At 23.8% G+C, this 27,184-nt stretch overlaps 8 protein-coding genes across 8 annotated transcripts; 5 read left to right on the top strand and 3 right to left on the bottom strand.

The window, feature by feature from the left end:
- Window positions 1-74: 74 nt before the first annotated feature.
- PCHAS_1366700 (tyrosine kinase-like protein, putative) lies at window positions 75-4,190 on the bottom strand (the record flags this gene model as incomplete). Its single annotated transcript, XM_738159.2, has 1 exon — window positions 75-4,190. The coding sequence occupies one exon, from the start codon at window positions 4,188-4,190 to the stop codon at window positions 75-77; it is 4,116 nt and encodes a 1,371-aa protein (XP_743252.2).
- A 2,666-nt stretch (window positions 4,191-6,856) lies between these two features.
- On the top strand, window positions 6,857-9,241 carry PCHAS_1366600 (glutamate--tRNA ligase, putative; the record flags this gene model as incomplete). Its single annotated transcript, XM_740231.2, has 1 exon — window positions 6,857-9,241. The coding sequence occupies one exon, from the start codon at window positions 6,857-6,859 to the stop codon at window positions 9,239-9,241; it is 2,385 nt and encodes a 794-aa protein (XP_745324.2).
- An 811-nt stretch (window positions 9,242-10,052) lies between these two features.
- Window positions 10,053-10,949, top strand: PCHAS_1366500 (nucleoside diphosphate hydrolase, putative; the record flags this gene model as incomplete). Its single annotated transcript, XM_740232.1, has 3 exons — window positions 10,053-10,442; window positions 10,562-10,682; window positions 10,873-10,949. 3 exons carry the CDS (start codon window positions 10,053-10,055, stop codon window positions 10,947-10,949), a joined length of 588 nt encoding a protein of 195 aa, XP_745325.1.
- Window positions 10,950-11,385: 436 nt separating this feature from the next.
- Window positions 11,386-13,968, top strand: PCHAS_1366400 (conserved Plasmodium protein, unknown function; the record flags this gene model as incomplete). Its single annotated transcript, XM_016799471.1, has 11 exons — window positions 11,386-11,533; window positions 11,631-11,801; window positions 11,898-12,035; window positions 12,126-12,304; window positions 12,434-12,565; window positions 12,714-12,806; window positions 12,940-12,992; window positions 13,087-13,162; window positions 13,342-13,482; window positions 13,578-13,669; window positions 13,770-13,968. 11 exons carry the CDS (start codon window positions 11,386-11,388, stop codon window positions 13,966-13,968), a joined length of 1,422 nt encoding a protein of 473 aa, XP_016654756.1.
- An 868-nt stretch (window positions 13,969-14,836) lies between these two features.
- PCHAS_1366300 (conserved Plasmodium protein, unknown function) lies at window positions 14,837-15,196 on the top strand (the record flags this gene model as incomplete). The annotated part of the gene is made up of 1 exon (XM_016799470.1): window positions 14,837-15,196. The coding sequence occupies one exon, from the start codon at window positions 14,837-14,839 to the stop codon at window positions 15,194-15,196; it is 360 nt and encodes a 119-aa protein (XP_016654755.1).
- A 434-nt stretch (window positions 15,197-15,630) lies between these two features.
- On the bottom strand, window positions 15,631-21,140 carry PCHAS_1366200 (E1-E2 ATPase, putative; the record flags this gene model as incomplete). The annotated part of the gene is made up of 4 exons (XM_016799469.1): window positions 15,631-15,700; window positions 15,830-18,091; window positions 18,220-20,368; window positions 20,489-21,140. The coding sequence occupies 4 exons, from the start codon at window positions 21,138-21,140 to the stop codon at window positions 15,631-15,633; spliced, it is 5,133 nt and encodes a 1,710-aa protein (XP_016654754.1).
- Window positions 21,141-22,205: 1,065 nt separating this feature from the next.
- PCHAS_1366100 (WD repeat-containing protein 16, putative) lies at window positions 22,206-25,137 on the top strand (the record flags this gene model as incomplete). The annotated part of the gene is made up of 8 exons (XM_016799468.1): window positions 22,206-22,851; window positions 23,018-23,167; window positions 23,275-23,394; window positions 23,495-24,270; window positions 24,362-24,629; window positions 24,719-24,778; window positions 24,875-24,955; window positions 25,067-25,137. The coding sequence occupies 8 exons, from the start codon at window positions 22,206-22,208 to the stop codon at window positions 25,135-25,137; spliced, it is 2,172 nt and encodes a 723-aa protein (XP_016654753.1).
- A 260-nt stretch (window positions 25,138-25,397) lies between these two features.
- Window positions 25,398-26,823, bottom strand: PCHAS_1366000 (conserved Plasmodium protein, unknown function; the record flags this gene model as incomplete). Its single annotated transcript, XM_016799467.1, has 4 exons — window positions 25,398-26,300; window positions 26,432-26,487; window positions 26,572-26,633; window positions 26,768-26,823. 4 exons carry the CDS (start codon window positions 26,821-26,823, stop codon window positions 25,398-25,400), a joined length of 1,077 nt encoding a protein of 358 aa, XP_016654752.1.
- Between the last annotated feature and the right edge of the window lie 361 nt (window positions 26,824-27,184).

Below are 27,184 nucleotides of genomic sequence, written 5' to 3'. Positions count from 1 at the left end.
CGCAAGGTTTGCGCGAAATAAAGAAGGTTATATTTTTTTATTTTTTGAGCACCACTTCTACTTCTTAACTAGCTTCACCCATCTAAAAATGAAATCATGTCAAAGTGTAGTCGCTTTTCAGCTACTTCCGATATATGCTCTAACTTTCGAGCTATAACATCAAATAGAGGTCTTTTAGTAAAGTCATATTCAAGGGTACTCCTTAACAAGTCAGATAAATCTTTAGGAATGTCATTTGGGATTGGTAAATATAATTCGCCTGATGATATTTTACAAAAAGTTTCAGAAGATGATATACCATCATATGCTATTTTTTTTGTCAAAGCTTCCCAAAGACTAACACCAAAAGACCATACATCCGATTCTTTAAAAAAACCTTCTCCCTTCAAAACTTCAGGAGCTGCATAAAAAATATTTCCATAAATGGCATACGCACTTGGACTATCATTTAATGAAAAATATGTAGATAATCCAAAATCAGATATAAAAGCATTTTGATTTTCATCTAATAATATATTAGACAATTTTATATCTCTATGAAAAAAATTATTAGAATGTATTGAATACATTCCTTTAGCTACTTGTTGAAATATTTTAACAATTTTAGGTCTTGATAAATGTTTATTCTGTTTACTGATTTTTTTTCTTTCATCATGATATATATATTTTTCTAAACTACCTCCTGGACAATATTGTAAAATTAAAGATTCTTCCCCTTCTCCTAAACTACATACTCCTAATAATTTTATAACATGATCACATTCTTGTAATGAATATAAAATTTTGGCTTCATAATTTCTATATTTTACCGGTGTTGGAAAATATCGAAATATTTCTAAATTAGCCATTTTTTTAATTTTTTTATTTCTTTGCAATGTACATAAATTAGTTACTGTTTCTTCTGATATCTTTGTATCATTCTTTTCTGAAGCATCAGTATAACTTTGTATTGAATCAACATATTTTTCAAAATTCATGATATCACCAATATCTCGATTGGTATCTCCTACTTCTGATTCTCCACTTTGCGTTGTTTTAAATATTTTAGGAAAAATATATTGATGTGTAGATCTAGGAGTAGATATATAACTTTCACAATAACTTTCTTCACTCATATCTTTTGTATTATATAAAAACAATTTACAAGCAATAGTTATTCCTTTATATTTCCCTCTATATACTTGGGCATAACTACCCCCTCCTACTTTATTCAATACTGTTATATCATTATTAGAAATATTTGGAATTTTATTAAATGAAAACTTTTTACATGTATTAAAATTTAAAGATAGTGGATCTGCATTATCAATTGAATTAACCAAAAATCGAAAAACAGATAAAATAAATTTTCTAGTATATGGATTATTTACATTAAGTTTTTTTAGTTCATTATCCGTAAGTTTTAATATATGATATCCTCTTATTTTATTTATTTTAAATAAGTATGCTTCTTTTTTTAATCCTATCATCTTTAAAAAGTTGTATAACATATTAACAGACCATTTATTATAATCAGATGCTCTTAATCTTACATCATTACTTATTATATCAAATTTATAATCATTCGATGTTAAATAATCATCAATAAAAAGAAAACAATTTTTTTGTCGATCATCATGTGTTTCTGGAAATGTAGCACCTCTCATTTTTCTTTTCATTTCATTTTTTAAAAAATTGCAAAATTTTACTTCATTCTTCTTTTCATCACATTTGCTATTTTCTTTATTTCCATCGTCTATATTGTAGCTGTCTGTTTTGTTTATTTCTAACTTGTTGCAATTTTGGCTATCACTGATTGGGTCAGGTGTGGGATCTAAAATGTCGACACAATCACTTCCCATATTTCCAACATTTTCCACATCTGCTGCATCGGTACTAATTGTAAAATCACCTTCATTTAAAAAGATGGCACTATTTAATGGCTTGTCTACTTTTAAACCTTCCTCACACATTATTTTATCTATCCTACAACTGTCCCATTCCTTGTCACCACATCTTTTTTGATTCTCTATAAATTCATCAAAGATTGCAATTTCATTATTCTTTATTACAAAATTATCATTATTTATATTTGCACATAACAAATTTTTATATTCATCATCGATTTCTATATCTAGAGTATTTTTACGTCCTCTTCCATTTGATAAATATATATCACCTTCTATTTCACTTCCTTCATTAGTTACATCAAAATAGTTTTCATATTTTTTACTTTCGCTATTTATTGTGTCTAAATCGTTTAATCCGGATACATCTCTTGTCGTATTATTTTCAGACTCATTACAATTTATTTTATTTTCTTTATCCTTATTCAAATCATTCTCATCTGATAAAGTATCAGCTTCCCCTATATCATCATCACTGTCAATTGAAGTTACGATAATATTTATAGGCGAAAATATATGTGCAGTTGTTGATTCTTTTTTTTTTTTTTTTGTTAATATTTTTTCATTTTTTGAGGTACTATTTTTATTTGAATAAATATTATTTTTTATAAAATTCATGTTTGGTGGTTTTAAATAATTTAAGGATTGGGCTGGAGTTGTTTTATGTTTACTATTCCTTCGAACAAAGCTAGATATGACATTTAAATTATTCGACTTGCTACTTACATAATTACTGTTCTTTAAATTGTATGGCTTTACATTCGTACCTTTTGAAATGGTATTATTTTTATAAAATTGTGTTGAAAACTTTTTAATGGAACTACGATCTTTTTCAAATGAACTAATGCCATCCTTGTCTATTTTATAAGAGGCGTATGAATTATTTTTATATTCTAATTGTTCTGAAATTGGTATTTCTTCAAAATTTGCAAGGGCATTATTACATATAAGTATGTTTTCTAAATTGGTGTTTCCCATTTTGTATGCAAGTAGATCTGCTGCATTACTTCCAATACTATCAATGCGATAAATATCGTCATCCTCATGCTTATTATTATTTAAGTTTTCACATTTATTTTGAATTATAAAATTATCATGATCACTCATAATGATAACCGATTTTATACTTATAGGACTTCTATATCCAATTTCAGTTGAATATTCATTATATTTAATAAAATATCCTATTGCATTATCCATTTTATATTCCCCTTCAAAAATGATTCTATCATTATATACCAGCATCCCCCATCCATTTCTCATATTATTAAATGTTTCACCAATGTAATAATATTTTTTATATTTATACTTTTCAGACACATTTATTGATAAACTAGATATAGATGAATTTATATCACAATTTTTATTATAATCATATGAATAATTTAATTCTTCTCTTTCGTTTTTTTTATTTATACAATTTATCCATTGATTATCTTCATTCGGTCCACACACTGACTTATTATTACTTCCTTTTCTTTCATCACTATTTTTATCTTTGTAACTATCTTTCCCCTTAAGTTTATCTTCATATTCATAATATATATTTGATATTCTATTACCTGTATAGGTATGATATAAAAATTCTGGATTTTCATTTTCAATTAGTTCTATATCAATACCACCTGTATTATGTACAACTAATGATTTTACATTTTTTTTTAAAAAAACATCAGATATTACATAACTTTTTACGATTTTGTTGTTTAAAATGTTTATCTCTTTCTCTCGACTTTTTACATATTTTTTTAACTCGTCTGTTTTATTTGATATATATACATCACTTTTGTTTGTAATCGCTAGCTCATCACTCATAGAATATTTCTCCAATTTTTTATGATATGATTCAGTATAGCTAGTAAGTTCATATTTTTTATTCGATATATTCGTATCAAAATGGTTAGGCAAACCATTTATATATAACTTATCATTTAAATCCTTTTCATTACATAATGTATTACTATCTTTTTTGTCGCTCTCTTCTGTGTCCGATTTATTTATTTCAATTTTTTCATCATCCTCATTATTTTTATATGATACGCTTTTTGAAAAAGAATTAAATATATTTTGAAAAAAAGAAGAGTAACCAGACAACTTGGGACTTTCACTTATACTCTTAGGAGGTTCCGTTTTAAACCGTCTACTATTTCTTATAAATTTTTTATTGTAAATCTCATTATACCGATTTTCATTAAAATTATTATTCAATTTTAATCTTTCATCTAAATTTATTAAATTATCATAAAACAACTTATCAGAATTTTTCAACAACATCAAGGAACCACATAAATTTGTTTCATTCATCTTTTTAATAAATTTCAGTTACTCATATTTTGTCCAACAAATCAAAAACAATCACACATTTATATACGTGTGCATTTCAATATTTTTATTTATTCAATTAAAATTACTAACATATTATACTTTTTTTAAAGCTTATTTTATATCCCATTTATATGTTAAATATATTTACATTCCTTTTACAAAATTGTAGACATACATACATATATATATGCAAAAATATGCCGCTTAATATTTTTATTTAAGTAATATATTTTTTCTCTTATTAAAAAAATGACATTTCTCCAATTTTTTGTATTAAATTTGGATTTATGAAAAAAAATAAAAATTCCATAAATGTAAAAAAAAAATTATTATAAACCCAATAAATATAAATACTATAATGATAGTAATATTTACACATAAAAATAAAATAAAAATAAAATAAATATAGCTCAAATAGTATATTTATATTTTTCCTATATTTTTTAAATAAAAATTTAAGCATACAAAGGGAATAAATATTAATATTATCGAAAAATATATTTTAACACACTTTATTAAACATTATCTTAAAGCAATAAGAAGATAATGTAAAAATAAAACCTCATGTTATATCCATATAACATTCCCAATTTTCGTTAATACGAAAAATTATATTTCTTTATAAAAAAAAATTAACTTGTATTTCCACAATAAATATGTGCATATATTGTTTCAATAAAATTCCATATACTGATTTACTATAAATGTGTATGCATATTTTTTTATTTTGTATCCTGTGCTATTATTTTTATTATTTACCTCTTTATATCCCATAAAAATATTACACAAAAATTACACACACAAAAAAATTTAAAAACAAAATTATATCAATATAAACCCACGATATATCGTTCCCATTTTACCAATCACTATTCAAAATCAATGATATAAAAAAAGTGAATATTACACACTTTAAAACAAAAATATACCTCACCTTTTATTATATATATAAATATGCACACAATTACAAACTAATCTCCTATACTTATACACATCCAATAACCATATTTTATAGTATAATCTGTAGACCCACATATACACTATTTTTATGGCATAAATGTCTTTTTCACATATTTTATTTTTTTCATTATCTAATTATTCTTACCTATCCCATCATGCTCTACAATCTTACTGAAAATTCTCGAACTTAAAAAATTATAAGCAACTTATACATATTTTCAACAATTTCAATACTATGCTATTTAATTTTTTTGCTATCCATATTTTGTAAACATGTGTGTACCGAATTTTGTTTAAACCGTTTCTGCTTTTTTTCAAAACATAAAAAATACAAGTATGATACTCTTGTGTTTGTAATCGACCATATTCAGCATTTCACATAATGCAAATATAATGTATTTCGATATATGAAAGTGCTTATTCAGCTGTTTAACAATTTATATGGGAAAATCAAATATTATTTCCTATACTATATGCCAGCAGCTGCTCAATATGCCGCCCATTCCCCTTCTCTTTCTTTCGTTCGTTTTTACTAGTGATAATTTTTTATTTATAAGAAAGGGGCTAAAATAAATATGAACATTCTTAATGTTAAAACATTTGAAAAACAAAGCAAAAGTGATAATACGCATGAAATAGAACGAATAAAAAATATGGTCAACCAATAATGTAAACAAATAAAGTAAAAAAAAAAATAAACAAAAAAAAAAAAAAAAAAATATAATATAGCAAAATAAAATGTTAGATATGTAATGCAAAAAATACATGAAATAAATATTGCTATACTAAATGAGAATTAGCGACTAAATAAAAAAAATTATAAACATTCCAACGTCGTACATAATATACTGGAAGCGTTCTATATATTCACAAAAAATGTTTATATTGCCATATAAGTATAATATATATATAATATAATATACTATATAATTACTATATAATATATGCATATGCCGCTTTCCCAATTAGTATATTAAAATGGATATTGGCGTTATCCTATAAATATATATTCCCATATTATGAAATATAGAGCATAAATAAATATGCATTATTTTATTAGCAATACCCAAATTATTATTTAATTAATGTCACGGTTTTTTTATAATATACGAATAATTATATATATTTATTTATAAGCCTATATTATTAATATATAATATTCTATATACATAAAATATTATTTTTATATGAATATATTTTATGACTTCAGTTCTCTGTAGTTATTTTTTTGTTCGTCATTCTACATTATTTAAAACTAATTAATTCTAATCCTTTGAATAAATGCTACCCTTGTGAAGTCCTTACACTAGCTAATATAAAAAGCGAAAAAAAAAAAAAAAATAAAATATAAAAAAAAAGTAAAAAAAAATAACCAGGGTTAAATAAGAAGGAAAATACGAAAAGAAACAAATAAAATAATAAAATCGATTTATGTGATTAAGTTTGTTAAAATTAAAAGATTCTTTTCCTCATTTATACAAATATTTATGCATAAGCCTATATAATATTTTTATTCTTTTTGGATAATAATATTAGAACAGACAACCTGCATTGTGCAGGCAAAACTGTAATGCATTACTAGCCAAAGTAAATGCTAATTTTCGGGTGTTAATACATTCGTATATATAATTTATGTGCATCAAAAAAAAAAGAAAAACAATTATAGAAAAAAATAATAATAAAAAATGATAAAAGATAGCAAAATTAACATTTATTATGGTAAGAACTACCCATTTTTATGTAGAACCGTGTTTAATATATACCAGAGTAATTTAAAAAAAAAAACAGCCAATCTTACCGATCAAAACATTGAAGAAGTATGTGTAAATTTTATAAATGATAAAAAAGTTGTAGAAGATATAAAAGTCGAATTTATAAGAAGCAGTGTATCTGAAGAAGCTAGCAAAAATCCTAATACTATTAATGTATCAAGTAGTGATAAAATTTTTGCAATAAATCTCGATTTTTTATTAAAAACAAATTTATACTATTTTACATGTTATAAAGAAATTATTAATAAGAATATAATAACTAATGTATTTTTCCAAGCACAATATAATGAATGGATTGATTTTTTACGAAATAAAGATATCGAAAAAGATATAATGCCTATCTGTGAGCATATTAACAAACATTTATATCTTAATACATTCTTATCTTCTCATTATTTAACACTTTCTGATATATATATATACTATGAAATGCATAAATATTTCAGTGGTAGCATAACTACGAATTTAAAATATCCAAAACAATATAAAAATATTAATAGGTGGTTTAAGTTGATAAAATCTTTGATACATGATCATATATCCACCGATGCTGAATTAATTCAACATTTGAAAATAAAAGAACGAATGGTTAGTACAGGAGGTGCTGGTAGAAGACCCGGAAATAATGCAGACAAATCTTCTGGTGATCATGGAAAAGGAAGTGCAGCATCTTATGAAGGAAAATTACAAAATGCAGAAAAAGGAAAAGTTGTTACTCGATTTCCACCTGAACCATCAGGTTATTTACACATTGGTCATATAAAAGCTGCATTTTTAAACAACTACTATGCAAATCTATATAAAGGAAAAATGCTACTAAGATTTGATGATACAAATCCAGTTTTAGAGGATGTAAAATATGAAAAATCTATTATGGAAGATTTAGAAACATTAGGTATTAAGTATGAACAAGTAAGTTATACTTCCGATTATTTCCAATTATTAGAAGAATATTGTATTAAACTTATAAAAATGGGTAAGGCATATGCTGATGATACAAATGTTGATGAAATGAGAAATCAAAGAGGAGAAGGTATTGAATCAGTAAATAGAAATAATCCGATTGAAACGAATTTAAAACTATTTGAAGAAATGCGTAGTGGAACAGAGGTTGGTAAAAAAAATTGTATTAGAGCAAAAATCGATATGTCTAGTAAAAATAAATGTATGAGAGATCCAGTATTATATAGATGTATAGTTGATATACCACATCATAGACATGAATTTAAATATAAATGTTATCCAACTTATGATTTTGCATGCCCAATTATTGACTCTATTGAAGGAGTAACACATGCATTAAGAACTAATGAGTATAGTGATCGAATTGAACAATATAATTGGTTTATACATACATTAGAATTAAGAAATGTATATATATATGAATTTAGTAGGTTAGCTTTTGTTAGAACTGTTATGTCTAAAAGAAAATTAAAATGGTTTGTCGAAAATAATATTGTTGATGGATGGACAGATCCAAGAATGCCAACCATAAAAGGGATATTAAGAAGAGGATTAGCAAAAGAAGCATTATTTCAATTCATACTTGAACAAGGACCTTCAAAAGCTGGTAACCTAATGCAATGGGATAAATTATGGTCTATCAATAAACAAATTATCGATCCTAATATTCCTAGATTTGCAGCTGTTGATATGAATAATGGAGTTATATTAACACTAGCTGATTTGAAAGGAGGTAAAATTATTGAAAAGACTAGAGATTTACATGCAAAAAATAAAGATTTAGGTACATGTACTATGTATTATACACAAAAAATTTATATCGAATTAGAAGATGCTCAAATGATAGGACCCAATGAAGAAATCACTTTAATTAAATTAGGTAATGTTATTGTTAATGGAATTATTAAAGATTCTGTTGATGTTAATAAAATAAAAGAAATTATTGCTCTATCTAATTTTGATGGTGATTTTAAAACTACAAAGAAAAAAATACATTGGGTACCTTATATTCCTGATAAATTAATTAAATGTACTTTATATGAATATGATCATTTAATAACTGTTGATAAATTTGAAAATGATAATAAAGAAGACTGGACTAATTGTGTTAATCAAAACAGTAAGTTCGAAACAGTAGCATATGCTGAACCTGCTTTAGCTAATCTTAAGGTTTCAGACAAACTCCAATTTGAAAGAAGAGGATATTTTATTGTTGATAAAATAACGGAAGATAAACATTTCCATTTAATAAAAATACCCGATGGAAAATCAAAGAATATGTCTATTATATCCACTAAAGTAAATCCAAAAAGCTTAGCTGGGACTAAAAAATAAAGCCACACATTAGCCCATCACAAATAGTGTATACCATTCATTGCATATGCACATATACATATCCATGAATTTTTATTTTTATTGCGATTTTTATATTTACTACGTGCTCAATTCGTTATCGCGTTTGACATCGAAAATTTTATACCTTATTCATTTTATTTCATTTATTTTTTAACGATATTTTTGAAACTGCATTATCAACACTAAATCAAAATTATCCATTTACAAATATATTTCATCATAAATAAATTTAAAAAATAATATAAATACAAAAATATTTTTATAAAATATGGTACCTCATTTTGAAGGGGGAAATATATCCTTCCCCAAATTTGGTGTAAGCATTTTACCCATTCTTTATGCAAATTTTAAATGAAAACATTTTTCTATTTTTATGTGGCCCTTAAAATGGCTAGGCCACCAAAACGAACGAACAAAATTGCGCATAATTAGGTTTAACACCACAATTTTACTAGTAATTTATACGGTTCTCATTTTTTTATTTTAAATTCCCAAAAGCACAAACCGATATCTCAAAATATGTTATGCTATATATTTTTTTCTTAGCCACCTTTTTAATTCCAGCATTTTCAACTATATTATGTAAAATAAAATATATTAAAAAATATGCATATTTTTGATAATAATAAAATATGCTTTTTAATATTATTGCAATCCCATATTTATTTATAATACCCTCACATTGTAATAACATAAATTTTGAAAAAAATATATACATAAAAATATTTTATTTTTTTATTCCTTTATAAGGATGTAAATATATATTTTTTTTCCCAATTGCTAGAGCAAAATGGAAGACACTATTAACACCAGCTTTGAAGATAACAAGGATGAGCTTGTAATTATCGTTGATGAGAAAAATAATTTTGTCAATTATCAAACTCGTAAAAATATGCGATTAAATAATTTGTGGCATAGATCATCATCAATTTATGTTTTTACTAAAATCGAAAATGAATATTTTATATATATCCATAAAAGATCAAAAATAAAAGACTATTGCCCATCCTATTATAATATTGGATTTGGGGGTGTATTAGCAAAAGGCGAAAGTTATTTAGACAATGCGCTTAAAGAATTAGAAGAAGAAAGTGGAATTAAAAAAAAGCCTGATCAGTTATTCGAATTAGGAATGTTTAAATGCGATTATGAATATATAAAATCCTATGCTATGGCTTATGTAATATTCAAATTTTTTTTTCCGCTTTATATTTTAACTATTAATATTACTGATAGTGTGCTCAATATTTATTTAGATAAGTTATATTCCGTTATTTTTATTTTTATTTTTTTGTATAGATCACATTTATAGACCCAGATTTTACGACAATACCCCAACCAAATGAAGTGGAATTTATCACAAGATATTCTTTGAAAGAATTCGAAGATTTTTTTCTCAAAGAAAAATTTACCGAAATAAGTAATGCGAAAAATCGAGTTATATATATATTTATGACTATGCATGTTTTAATAAGTATAATTTATATGACCCAGTTAAATAAAAAATTTAATCCCTTTTATATACATTATTGTGAAATAACATATTAAAATGAAAAAATGCTCATACTTTTGTAAATTTAATAAATATACTTTATTTCCCCATTTTGTAGGCCAAGGTATATATAACAACTTTAAAGACAAATTGACATATGAAAACTTAGAAGAAATTTATAAAAAAATTAATTAATATGTTTTTAGTCCACACACCAAATAAATATTCCTCAGATTAAAATTGAATAATTTGTATCGACAAATATGCATATCCATATTCATGTATGTGCACATGCTTTTATTTTATTATTTTTTTGGTTTGCTATTTGCATGTTTCATTGTAACTACTTGTAAACATATCCGTCAACTTTTCTATTCTTATTTGGATATGATAAAAATTATTTCCAATATAAAGGGCAACAACATTTGCGTTCTACGCATACATAGAATTCTATTTTTTATTTTTCCGATTTTCAATTTTGACACGCATTACCATACATATATTTGTGTGTACATGCATATAGCTATGTGCTAACCAACATTTTTTATATGATAAACACAAAACATATTTTTTTTAATTTTAAATCCATAATTTTTAAGGGATTGGCAAAATATTTTATTAACAAAAAAAAATGAAAATTCTCTACGTGTGTGACACTAGACTTTATAATTTTAACAGTAAAGAAATAAAATATTTATTTAAATATTGGATTTATTCGTTGCACGATTTATTGATTAATAGTGAATCACGGAATATTAAAATATGGTTGGTTTGTATAAGTAGGCCCATAAACAAATCAAAGCATGAATATGTAATTAATACCTACATATCAAGTGTGCTTATTTTTATACCTATTTTTTTATATTTATTATATAGACCTAATTGACTATATAGACATTATAAAATTTACCGATCCATTTAATTATGAAAATGTAAAGAATGGCATAGAAAGTATAGCTCCCTATTTTCAAAAAAATAATGAAGATTTAGTAAATGACAAAGAAACTACTATAGACCCATTATTCAGCTTTTTAAAAACATCGAAAAGTATGCTCAATTTTTAATTGTAATATGATCCTTTTTAATTTACACACATAAAAGTACATAGACATTTTTTTTACAACCCTTATGGTTATCCTTTAGATATTTCAAAAATTAAAGAATGCAATAAAATTATAATTTTATCAAGTAACATTTATATTTGGGCTAATAATATTTCCACGATGAAATTGATTGGGGATGCATTTCGATCATGTTCCAGTGAATTTTACCTATTCAATGGTTATTCAAATGTACATATTTGTGTGCTTATATAAAAACAATGCATAAACATTTTATATGCCAACTTTTTTATATGCCTTTTTTGTGCAGTTCAAAACAGCTTAACAGATAGCGTTGCAAAAATGCAGCAACTTGATTCTAACTTACTTGAGTATCCAAATTTTTTTTTTAAAAATATTGAATTAAACAAAATTAGTATTTTACAAATATCAAAGGAAATTCTCGCCATCAAATTTGATGTTTCTTTTACCCTGAAATTAAAAAATGAGGTCACTTGAAAAAATTAAATAATTAAGAGTGCATAATAATGAATATTCTCCGAAAATGTACTACCCGAATAAAACAAATTATAAGCAAGGAAATAAAAAAAATATTCATTAAAAATATATTCTTTTCAGACATTACTAAAATGTCAGGGGCGACCTATAATAACTGAGCTTGATCATTTAGCCTTTGCAGGATTGAGAAATTTCATTGTTGAGTTTGATGTAAGGGCACGAGCCTTAAAGGATGGAATATCTCAACACATGGTTAAATTAGTGCATTACAATTTTTTTATGCAACATAAATATAATGTATGACCTGTTCATACGATTTTATACCTGTCTACACATTATATTATTTCAGTTAATTATTTTGCTTATTCATTAAACGCGTATTTTAATTTTTATTTTTTAGATTTACGGAATACCTATTTTTTTAAGCAGCGATTTTTCTTATAAACAAAATTTAGTTTCGATGAGCTCCTTAGCAAAAGAATTATACGAAAATGTAAAAAACGTTTCCAAACATGTATATTCATTTAAACTGATTATGCTTATAACAAAAAAATTATGTTATGGCATATTTTTTTCTAATTTAATGCAAAATAATAATTCACTTTATTATGCAAACATAATTACAGGACCAAGTGCTAATTTTAAGATCTAATATAAATCCTATTGATCTAAAAACACAGTAACAAATATAATATAAAAACATAATATAAAAAATAGTATATTAAAATAAAACGAATTAAAATGTCATTATGACTATTTTCTCTTTTTTATAGTGAACAACAAGTTCGATTTTTGTGGGTAGCAACACCTATGATTAAGGACGAAACACCAACGAACTTATGTTTGCATGTAAGTTTTGCACACACAAAAATTATTTGAATTTTTTTTTTTTTAATTATTTCATCATTTTATTACTTCAGTTTTACCTGCATGTTCATATTTATTTAATTCATTATGCATATTTATGTGTGTGCAACTAGCTATTTTAACCCTATTAATTTTTTTTTTATTTTGTAAATATTATTAAGGGATTGTCAACACAGGAAACTTATTCTCTTAATATTGAGGAATCCTATACATGTGATACAATCACAAATGAAAAAACTGAAGATAGCAAACTAAAAGACATTATGAACTTTTTAATTTTAGTTGACGATTTTAACCCTTACGTAAAAATAAATATAATAAATAATATTATACTTAGAAAATCATGTCATATTTTTACATACTTTATTTACTTTTTTTTCTATATACTTAACTATAGCATTATAGCAATGAGCGATTTGATTACTCTTTCAAGTTTTCACGAAATTCGTTAACCCATCTTATAGCCAAAGACAATGTTTCAAAAAATATGTACGTACATAAATAAAATATACAATCTTGAAAACAACCTATATATTCCCCTTAAATATTATACCGCTTTTTCTTTTATTTTTCACTTAATAATTAATAGGAAGAAAAGATTAACCCTTCTAAAAAGCATAACATGTGATAATGACTCCTCTACAAATCAAGAAAAAAGAAAGCTACTAAAAAATAAAGATAATTCTTTTCAAACAAATAATAATTTAAAAAGAAAAAAAGAAATTCCAGATCCTCGATCTCTTCTTTTGGCTAACATGAATAAAGCCTTCCAAAAAAATATAATATAATACCACCCCCTTAAACTAAATAATTTTTTTTTTCAATAATTTTCTTATATATATATTCATATGCAACACTTTCCCTTTAAAAATGTTTGTACTCATAAATATATGCTTAAACAAAAATACATACTTATGGAGAAAAGACAAAAAAATTGCATTTTCCTAAAAATTGGAAATTATATTATGTAAAAATACACAATTTTATAGCATATTCCTTTGGTATGAATTACCAATATTGTATTTATTATTTATACATTATTATTTTATTTCCTAATCCCCCATATAAATAAATATCGTAAAGCGATAAAGAATATAATAAATATAAGTATATACAAAATTAATGGTGTATATTAATTTTTTTAATATAAAAAAAATGCCGCAATAAAAAAGTTTGCCTTTTCTACAGAGCACTAAAAATGTAAACAAAAAATAATACGCGAAAAAATACGAATAAAGCTTTTACAATATTTACATATAGCAACTTTCTCAGAAAAAAAAATATGATAATGTTTTAAACCATAGCACTTTTTTTGTGGCTAATTAAGAAAATATGAGAATGTAAATAAATATATGTATTTGTAATTACATTATCATATTTCTTGTTATATTTATTCAACCAATTTTCTGGTAGTCCCATATTATGAAAGCGGAAGGAAAAGAATTATTTTGTAATTTGAATTAAATAGCAGGCACAAGTATATATTTATTTATACAATTTATTACATAAATTATATTGCATGAATAAAAACATTCCCAGTGACAACTATTTTACTACACCTTTATTCAGAGCATTATTCCATTTTTAAATAAATAGCATATAAAACAGCTGCATTTCGTAGCTAGCAACCTTTACAATGAGAAATAAATAAACAAAATGGAAGAAACAAAGTCAGATTTACAAGATAAACAAAAAGAAAATATAAAATTTTCAAAATTTGTTACCTCATTAAGTTTTATGAAAAAAAATATAAATGGAAAAGAAGAAAATGCCAAAAAAAAAATAAAATATTCTAATGATGATCATGTATGGATACTTAAAGAATATGAAGAGGAAGGAAATGCTTTTTTAAAAAATAAACTATCCACAAAAAACAAAAATAATGTTGCCTTAAATTGCATGGGAAGAAAATCATACAACAACTATAACAATCATATAAATTTATATAATGTGGAAATTAAGAAATTTATAAATTCAATAAAAAAAAATAAACCTATTAGGTCTTTAAAAGAGTAGACGAATGTGTTATTATCTTTTTTTTGTATTTTCTTTTTAGTATGTGTGCACATGCTATGGTTTATTTATTTTTTTTTTGTTACCTTTTCATCACCAATTTTTTCGTCTACTTATTTTTATCATTATAACTATAAAATAGTAAAACTCTTATTTTTTAAAATCCTTTTAGTTTAATCATTATACAGTTTTAAATTAAATGTGAATTTGTATGCATTATACAAGTATTCGTAAAAACATAATAAACATATGGCTAAATTTAAAAAAATAAAAAATTCGAATTATCACGTATTTCTTTAGTATTCTATATAAGTATAGGGCTTCTTACTAAAAACATGAGCATTGTCTTGTTTTAAGTAAGGGGAAAAATAAATTGTTATAGCTTTGTAAAAAAATTGAAAAAAAAAAAAAAATACAATGACTTAAATTGTCATTCCTTATATTTTCCTATCGTATTTATATCTTTGGGATAGGGAGCTCCTTTTGTAATCATTCATCGTATCAAACCTGAAAAAAAAAATAATTAAAAATGGAAAATAACCATATGTTGCTTCCATAGAATGAAATATCCTCAAATGATAATATGGTATGCTTTTCCTCTGTTCATTTTAGTGCTGCATATGTTGGATAACTTACATTGTTTTCTTGCGAGGCTCGTGTAAACTGTGAAAGCTTTTGATAAAATTAGAAGATATGCTGAATAGGCTAGTAAATGATATAATATTGTAAAGCACAAAATCTAAGAGACAAAATAAAAAGCAGATTCCCCATTGAGGTAAAGTTAATCCCTTTACATGAAAATTAAATATGAATGATCCATATTGTATTATAATAATATGTAATAGTAATAAAACTATGAAAGCTAAAAATGTTTTATAATTTACAATAAGACAATCAAATAACATTTTCCTTTTACCAATATTAACAAAACTAACTTTTTTTTTAATAAAATTTTTAAAATTATAAAATGAACCTCTTTCTATATCCGTATCATTATTTTTTTTATTATCAGTATATTGGTCCGTTATATTTATATTCCGTTCTGACATATTTTTTTCATTATTATTCGCGTCATAACAATTACATGAATCATCACCACAATAAAGTTTTTGATAATTTTCATCAGTATTCAATAATTGTATTTCACTTCCAGTTTTAATATTGTCTTCATCAAACTTAAACTCTTTGATCAAATTATTTATATCCTTTGATAATGTTTTATTTTTTAATAAAGAAAGATATTTATGATTTTCTTTTTTGTTTCTTTTGATCTGTTCACAATACATATCAATTTCAGCTATGAATGTTTTAATATAAATATATATATATGAAAAGAAAAAAAACAGAAAAAAGACATTAAAAATAATAGTAGCATGTCTACTAGGACTTATATGATGTTCCCATTCTTCTATAGTTCTATAATCATTTTTTATATTAATATTATTTGCAATTTTTATATTTTCCAAATTTTTTTTAAAACGTATGCATGATCTAATTGTGTTATAATAAAACATTTTTGGTTGATTGTTTGAAAATGAAAATTCTGAAAATTCAAAAAATTCTCTTACATCTGGATTTACAAAATCCCAAGAAACTTCAGGTATAAAAATATGCCCAAATAAAAATATTATAATTAAAATTATTAACTTTGAAGCTATAGATGACATTAAATTATTTATTTCCCTTTTACTGAATACACTATAAGAATATCTAGAATTTTTACAACGTTTTTTTCCAACACAATAATTACTTTTTCTATAACATGAAATATAATGAAATATAATATTTTTAATTATATATATATATAATATCTGAACTGTAGTTAAAAATTCTATACCATTTATAAAAGTTGAAATAATTGAAAATACAACAATACATACATATAAACATATATTATATTCTATAAATAATTTTATATTCATTAGCATTGAATTTGAAAAGTATTTTAATTTAATATAATCATATAAACTCCTATTTAACAATATAACATCACTTTTATTTTTTACAATATCTTTACTTCTGATATCACAAACCCTTATATTACATAATTCTTTATCTTTGACAAAGTAATCATTATTATTTGTTACAACACAATTTTTTCTTCCATATGATTTTGATATGTATAATAAATCTAATAGCTTACTCTTTTTGCAATTACAAAATACATTATTATTTAAAAAAAACGAATATTCTTTCATCGTTTCATTATTTATAAATGTCTGTACTAAACTACTGTTACAACTATATTTTAAATTATATCTTTCGCTTCCATTCTTTTGATTTAAAATACTTTTTGTAGTATTCATGTCTTTTATTTCACTTCTATTTTCTACATAAATATCTTCACGTCGTTGTTCATCTATTTCCATTTTATTAATATAATGTCTATTACTATTATATTTTTCTCGAGTATTGTTTTTTTCTATTCTCATATTCGTATTACTATCCATATCACCTCCATACATAAATCTTGATCTGTTTACTTTGGCCATAGACTCAGTATCATAAAATTTTAATTTTGAAATAAAATCTGGAAAATTATTAAATATTTTTTTAATTTTTTCTACATCATATTTTGTAAATAATTTTATATGTAAATTATTTGATTCTATAATTTTATAATCTACATAAAATCGATTACTAATAGCTTTTTCAAAAACAAAAATTGAAATACACGTAAAATCATTCATTTCTGCATATTTTAAATATGTACTGTTCATATTATTATTATTATTCATTTCTATATTTCCAAAATTATATTCATTATTTTCTCTATACAAAAATAATTCTTCTTTTTCTTTTTCTCCTATTATTATTTCTTTGTATGCAAAGCAAACTGTTAGGTCATATTTGCTCTCCTTAACTTGGCTAGCCATTTCTGCAAGCTTGTCTATGTCCCTGAAAAAAAAAAAAAAAATAAAGCAAACAATCATTTGAGAGGCCGAGAAGTTACATATTCATGTTAGACACGTTCGAAAAGGAGGAAGCACAATAAAACATGTAAGGGATGACGAAACACTACGCACTTGGAAAAAGACTGTCCATCGAGGTACTGACTGCACTTTGGCAATATCATGTGTGCTTTCCCTCTTATGAATACTCTCAATACACTTGATTTATTTTTGAATTCGTTATCCTTATAATTATTTTTTTTGTTAGGTCTAGAATTATCTGTTTTATTAAGGTAAGACTGGTCCGAAAAAACAAAAGATATTACATAATCATTTTGATTTGACATAATGGTAAGAATATTATTTTTTTTAATAAAATAATTTGAAATATTTAATCTTAATGAGCTTATACAATCAAGTAATGACAAATCGATCTCCTTAAAATCTTCGTTATAGCTATATAAATTACTAGTAGCTAAAATAGTTTGAATTAATAATGAAAAAAATAAGCTTGAGCATATGCCTTGATCTTCTTCCTTTTCTACAAACTCAGTATACGATTTGATGTTGTCTTGAAATTTCATTTGAGAAGATATAAGATTCATATCAAAAGAAACAAAATATTCAGTATTGAAAAAAAATAAAACACATTTATAATCAATATATTTATTTATGTCTATAAAAATAGAATTTGTCTGTAAAACTTTCTCGAATATATTTTTACTTTTAATTATATAACATTCGTTCATTATTTCTTTATAATTTATAGCTATACAGTTTTGTAATAATAATGGCATATTATCAATTGATAATAATAAATATTTTAAAATCTCAATTATAACAGTATTTAATAAAAACATTAATAAATTATAAGGATATGTTTGCATATTATTTTCAATCAAGCTTATCAAAAAGTGAATAAATATAAAAAGTATACATAAAGAACAATAAAATAATATTAATATAACAACATTTTTTGAATAGCTATTTATTATTATTTCAAGGTTTGTATTTTCTTCTATTTTTTTAATAGAGTTATGAAACATTTGCTTATTTTTACTAACACAGGTTGCTATCATTATTCCTGTACCTTCAGTAACAACCGATTCAGAAAGTAATAATGGTGAATATTCATAAATATTAAAATATGAATAATCTGATTTGATATTATTATCATTATATTCTTCATTTGTATTACTAGCTTGAATTATTTTCCCATTTATTTCTGTAAAACATGTTTCTTTATTATTTTCATCATCTGATTCTTTATCATCATTATACATATCTTCTAATTTTGGATATAGATTCCTTTTTTTTCTATTATTAAAATCGCTATATTTTTTAAATTGGTTTCTAATTTTTGAATTTAATATTTGAAAATAACTTAATTTATTATCTTTTTCTAATTTCGTTCTATCATTTTCTAATTCATCCATATTTGCTTTTCTCAACTTATCCATCTCATATATATATTTGTCTATACTTATTTTTTTCACATATCTTTTTGTATTATATTTTAATATATTGGATTCATCTACTATCATATTATTACATTGTATTAATATCCCATCTGCTGGTATCATACTTCCTTTAGACAAATATATAATATCCCCTACTAGTAAATTTTTTCTGCTGATTCTATATATATTATTTTCAAACAGTATATAATTTAATAATTCATTTTCTTTGTCTCCTTCGGCACGATCTCCTATATTTAATTCATAATTACATACACTACTACTCGTATCGTTACGCATGCTTAGATAATATCTTGTTTCTATATCATCTGTTTTTCCATTTATTAATTTTTTCTTATTTTTAGATATATTATTTATATTACCCGAATCAGTATTACTTGAAATTGGTCCATTATTTTTGTCTTGATCATTTTCTTTTATCATATTCAAATCATTATTTTTATTTATTGACAAACTTTTTATTTTATGATTTTCTTTATAATATTCTTTCATATAATATGAAAAATTTCCATTTTTACGTGTCTCATAATCGTATAGTTCTTCATTTATTCGAGTTAAAAAACTTTTTAAAAAAAAATATTTCGAATACTTTTTTATTTCAACTGTTTTTTTATTCTCAAATTGTAAATGCTTTGGTTCTTTTTCTTTTCTACTTTTTAAGAAATTCCGACCCACATAATTTTCTTTAAAATCGTTTAATTTGGATGTTATTCGGCTTATTCGGTTTTCTTTTATGTAATGCACCCAAGCGAGGCAAAAACAGCCAGCCGTCACCAATATCAGAAATAAAAACGATTCCAAAAATTCTGAAAAAAAAAGAAATGCACACACATGTATGTATATATATATATACCATAAGAAAATTGCTGCAAAAAATAGACAAAGCAAAATGGATAATCACCAAATGTATAGAACAGTGGCAGTACCTATCAAATTGTTGCGATCACATATGTATGTTACAAATGTGTAAAAATAAATACAGGATAAAAATATCTTTAACGGGTAATTTGTAAAATATATTTTGATTACAGACATATAAGTAAGTGAAGGTAATGATTGAATTATATTTGAACAATATCTACAAATTCTATAATTATTAATCATATTAATTTTTTTATTAAATACAAATAATTTTTGAGCTTTTATAGTTTGGCTAGCTGTATCATTACTACTTGTCTTTTTATTAAAATTGGATTTCAATGGTACACTATTTATTTTTTCCAAATTACAATTTGATTGATCTTTTATTTTTGTTCCGTCCTCTTTTCCTCCTTCATTTTCGTCTTCATTTTCGTCGTCTTTTTCTTCCTCTTTTGCATTATTATTTTCTTGTAATATTTTTAATAGCTTTTTAAAAAATGGCAGTTTACATTCCTTTAAAAAATGATCATTCAAATTGTCTTCTATATAAAAATTAAGTCCAGTTCCTTTACTAACAAGTTCCTCCATTAAAATTTGAGAGCTCTGAAGAGCTTTTAAATCTTTCCTATAATCATCATCATTTATATATTTATCAAAAATCCGTTTTAAATATTTCGAGTCATATGGAAATAGCCTCTTGGAAATTTCTTCATTCATTTTATAATACTTTTTTTTTATTGATAAATTATGGCTATCTTTGGAAAATACTCATTCTGCTCATAATAGACATATAACATAAAAATGTAGAAAAAAAATTAGAAAAAAATTAGAAAAAAATTAGAAAAAAAATCACATAAAAAATTTAGAAAAATAATAATCACATAAAAAGGTGTGTTCTCTGATTTAAAATATGTTCATTTTTATTTCCGTTTTTTATGCATGTCTTGCCCTTTCACAAATGAATATTATTCCTACTCCATTCACTGCATTTACAATATTGTATGTAAATATTTTTTAAATATTACTATGGAAATTTTTGCCTTTTCTCTCTCATATTTTATTATATTTTTTCGATTTGCACACCGTTTAAATTTACGCTCTACACTTTCATAATTCATAATATTCTCGTACTTTGCTGTTTAATAATTTTAATTTTTTTCCGCCTATCAATTTTCTTTTTTTTTTATTATGCCTATTTTGTTCGCTATTTATATTCTAATAATATAAATGCACACAAATATGTGCCGAATATTATTTTAATATATTTTATTTTCTATACCGGTATAAATATATTATAAGAATATGCATATATAAATTTAAAAAATAATTGAAAATAGAATAGACACTAAGTTTTTACTTCAAAGCAATATCTACATGTCCTTAATCACTGACTAATTAGAAAATGTATTATGCATTTGTCAATTTTATTTATACACATTTATGAGGTAATATAAATAGTTAATTCATTTGTCTATCAAACCTTTTAAAAAGTATATAAATAAAATATTTCATAGGAATATATATTATTTATATTGTTAAATACCGTTTTTAAATATTCCTTATGTTTGCATAATATACATATGTATAAATTTGTGTATAACATACTGGGTTGAAAAAATAAATTATTCCTAACTAATAAAAGGTCAAGGTATGGAATAAGAATAAGCAAATAAAAATAGACACTATATATATCCACGTACAATTTGTCAAAAGTTTAAACTGTTGAGCCTATTCATACTATATGCACAAAAAAGTAGGAAAGGAAATATATAGACGTCCACTATGGAGAAAGAACTAATCGTAGACTCATATATCGGATTCAATGGAAATATATCAAATAACTTAATATTAGTTAAACAAGAAAAATGTATCGATAAAAAATTATATTTAGAAAAACTAAAAAGTATAGAAAATGAAGAAATGATGGAAAATGCAAAAAAAAAAAAATTAAAAAGTGTATATAATTTAAAAAATATTGATATAAATCATAATTATTATGAATTAAAAAAAGAAGAATTAAAATATAATTTTTTTATGATTTATGGAATTGGCACAAATATAATAAAAGAAGATATTGTAAATAATAGTAGAACTATTTTTAAAAGTGATCAAAATAAAATCACAAAATTATATATTGATAAAAATCAAAAATATATTTGCTGTTGTAAAGAAAGTAAATTAATGTCAACTATTTGTATATATGACTTTGAAAATAAAAATAAGCCAATCACTCTATCTTTACATAAGTTTAAAACAGAAGATATATCAATAAGCAATGATGGCAAATATATAATTTCATCTGGTGGAGAAGATGATAAACAATTAATATTAACAGAAATATCAAATCAATATTTTATTTATAAAACATCCTCTGATTTTCCGTATTCTAATATCTCTTTTTTCCATAAGACAAACAACTTTATAATAGGTTAGATTAAAAAAGTGTAATTATTAAAATAGCTAGCTAGGCAACCATTTTATACCTGACTAATTAGTAGAACTATTTCAGAAATTCGCTTTCTTCCTCTTCCGTTTTTCTCAAAATTTTCTCATCTCCCCTTCATTTTTCTGCTTGTCTTTCCCGACCACCTTAGCCAAACTGAACAACATACGAATTTGCAACTACGATTTTACAAAAAAGTTAATGAGCTATGAAGATATAAATACGTCGATCTACAAAAGAAAGTTCGTTTGTTTAGAACTCAAGGAAAATGATGAGCAAGCCTTTTTCGGAACGACAACAGGTAATGAGCCCACACCCATTATAGGCCAAACAAGTCTGAAAAATGTTTGAAAATTTTCTGAAAATGTTGGAAAAAAATGCAAAACATCGTTAACATTATTTCCATAGGGGACATTCTTGTGGTAAACATAAAGTCAAAGGTGTTAGAAAAAATCATACCTGAAAAATATTTATTCGGTAATGGAATCAATGTAGTAAAAAGCTTAGACGACCAAACAATTTTAACAGGTTAGAAAAGCAAGACAAATGAATTTGCTCAATTTAAAGGGGTACTTAATTATATATTTATCTATTACTTACATTTTATACTTTCTTTTTTTGAAAACAGGTAGCGGTGATGGATATGTCAGCTTGATAAGTGTACCAGAAAGGAAAATAATTAAGCAGACAAAATTATTTGGATCAATCAATTCTATTCAAATGCGAAATAAATCAACATTATTTATTAGTGTACGTGAAAATGTTATATATGTAATGGATATGAATACAAATAATTATAATGTTTTATTATTAACCCATAATAATTACATAAGAGATTTATGTTTTCCTGATAAGTATAATTATATCATGTATACATGCAGTTCTAATAATGTTATGGCATGGATGTTTTATGATAAAAAGGCTATATATTTAAAAAATATAAGTAAAGGTAAATTTATTTTTTATAATAAAAAATTTTTAAGTATTCCTACAGATAAATATCAAAAAATATGTAAAATAAATAAAAATAATATTGAAAAAATGAATAATAAAATAAAAAATCAAAATACTAGTATAGATATAGGACCACCAGAAAAAATAATTAATGATATAACATGTTATAATATAAAAATATCAAAAGATGGAAAATATATTGCTTTGTCTATGCATAATAATATTTATTTATTAACTTCAAAATATATGAAAATCGTTGCTATTATAATTATACCTCATTATGATTATTGCAATGTCTTAATGTTTTATAATGACTATGATTTAATAACTGCTGGAAATAATGGAGACATAAAATTCTGGAAATTTCAAAACAAAAAATATATTAACATCAACACAATAAACTACCATACCACCATAATCAACAAAATTATTCTCTACAAAAATAAATATGTAAGCAACTAAATCGATACCTTATAAATAGATATACAAACCTTTTCATATGTCTATACACCTATATTCCCCTTCTTATCCGCTTTAACAGCTTTGTAGTTGCAGTGAAGACGGGCTAATAACAATTTACAATATCGAAGAAAAAGAAATTGTTAAAAAAATAATAGATTTAAATAATGTGCGATATAAGCAAATCGCTATAAATCATAAATATGATATTCTATTATGTTGTGGAAATAACAACATTTTTATGTATTATGATTTAATAAAAAATGACGTTAGCAAACATTTTTATTATTCCCCATACCATAATGTCCTTTCTGTTGATATTGACGACAAGGGAAAGTACTTTATAACAGGTTTGTCTTGATACCACTTTGCCCGATATATATGTATGTATATGTGTGTGTATGTATATTCACACAATAAAAATGCTTTCCCAATTTAGGATCCGATGACTGCAGATTAAGACTATATGAATTCAAAAGTTGCACCTGCTTATATATAGGTACAATTTTTTACAGTAAAAATATTTCAAGTAATAAAGCGCCATTAAATTTTATTGCCCTACATTCCGCATTTCTGTGTAATTCATTTTGTTTAGGAAACGCCCACAATGATGCTATAAACAAATGCTTATTTACTTATGATAATCATTTTATAATTTCAACGTCAAAGGATGAAAGTAAGAGATGACATAAAAAAAGAAATTGTAAAATAATAAAAATTAAACAGTGAAAAGATAATATAAATAAAACCAAACATATTTATATCCCAATTTTTTATTTTCACATAGGCATAATATACTGGAAAGTTCCCCATGAGACAAGGGAAATAGAATGCGAAGGTTCCGAAAAGAAGGCTTAAAAAATTTCAATAAAATTAATAATATATTAAAAAGTTTTAAAAAAATACAAAAAAATATGCAGATTTTTACAAATATATATGCACCATGCATATCTGCTTTTATTTTATGTTCTATATTTTATTTTTATATACAAATCAATTTAAAAAAAATTTTGTTGTGTAAACGTGAACTAATATATGCTCATATGTCTATACTTCATAGCATCACAATTGAAAACTGTGCATGATTTCTTTCAATTCAAAACTGTGAATGACTTTCTTCAATTTAAATGCGTGAAAAGAATTTCATCGAATTTGGATGTGAGCCATATTTCAGGCCCATATATATCCAATACGATTTGTAAAAATAAAAACAAAGAGTTAATTTTTTTATTTTGAAAATTATATGTATCAAAATAAATCATGTTATTTTTTTTAAGAATTTCCTTTACTTCTTTACTATTAATATTTACTATTTCTTTGTGTGCACCTTTTATGTTAGACAATAAAAAGTATTTTAAATTTATAGCCTTATCAGTAAAATCTTCTAATTTATCTCTCATGCAGTTTCTGGTATTTGATACTCCTCGATTATTACCATCATTTTTTATTTGGTTTTGATTTTTTTCATTTAAATTATTATTTTTGTTATTCATATTTGAGGAAGACTTATCATTTTTTAATATATTTGATAATTTATTAAATACAGATATTTCTTTTACAATTTTAACTATATCATCATCTAAAAAAAATAAAAAGCTATAACTTCTATTTGGAGTTCTTATAACTATATAATCCATTCGATTTACATAACCTGGGCAAGTTTTTTCAAAAATACATAATTCTGTTGTACAACATGATCCAATATTTACTTGTGTTATTTCATCATAATTTAATATTTTCCTTGACCAAGATCCTATTATAGTTATATTATATGAACTAAATTTTAATGTTTTTTTTTTTAATTTTCCATTTGTTGACACTTTTAAAACATTAACACCTTTAATCATATGCATAATAGAAATTAAATAATTCTTTAACAATTCTCTCTGTTTAGATATATATAATAAAGTTAATCGAATAGCTATAGGCACGCTTATATTCAAGCATGCTCGTACATATTTAGACAAAGAATAAACATTTACATCATTTTCGGAAACGTTGAATGAAAAATTGTGTATATCCTAAAAAGTGAAGAAGCAAACAGAGCAAATAAGTCGAAAAAAAACGATGACTTTATTATCGATACTTAACAAGTTTCAATTGAATATGCAACTATTTTTTATTTCCCTTTTTAATCTCTTAATTAGCTCACCTTATTATTCTTGTTCAGAAAAAATGGCAATTTCTTGGATAAATTATTTTCATCTTCTATAAAAAAATAGTAAGTAACAAAAGTTAAGGCAGCATGTATAAGAAAATTTTTTTTTTTTTAATTTTCTGAATTTTATGTACCATGTACAGAAACCCTTTCTCTATTATCCGTTTTAACCTCCTGAGTTATTTTCCCATATGCTCTAAAAAAAAGCGAAAAAGAAAACAAATATATAATTTATTCAGTTGTCAACTATTTTTCAAATAACTAACATAAGCATATGATTATGTGTCATAATAAATGATAACTATTTTATTTTGATTATATTTGGTTTACTCATATACTACTTCTTTTGGATTTTCTTTTTTAAAGACCTTTTGTCTAAAATCCATTTTTCGATTTTAAAAATGTACCAATATCAGTGGCATAAAAAAATCATGCATATATTTATAAGTAAATCAAAAAGTGAATATAAACAAAAATAGACAACAACCAATTTATAAATAGGGTAAAACCAAAAAGGTAAATAAAAATAATTTAAATATTAAGATAATTATTCATTTAAAATACACATAAATTTATACAACAAAAAAAATCAGTATGGATAGTTTATAATGTATGTTATACATATCCATTTACTTTACATAAAAAAATTTATTTTATTACATTCTTTTAAAATTATAAAGAGAAAAATATTACTCTCATTCTCTTTATTATTATGTTTTATATTCACATATTTTTTTTTGTCTCCTT

The sequence above is a fragment of the Plasmodium chabaudi genome, assembly GCF_900002335.3.
Source record: "Plasmodium chabaudi chabaudi strain AS genome assembly, chromosome: 13".
Classification (NCBI taxonomy): Eukaryota; Apicomplexa; class Aconoidasida; order Haemosporida; family Plasmodiidae; genus Plasmodium; species Plasmodium chabaudi.
This window is presented reverse-complemented; position numbering and strand designations above follow the sequence as displayed.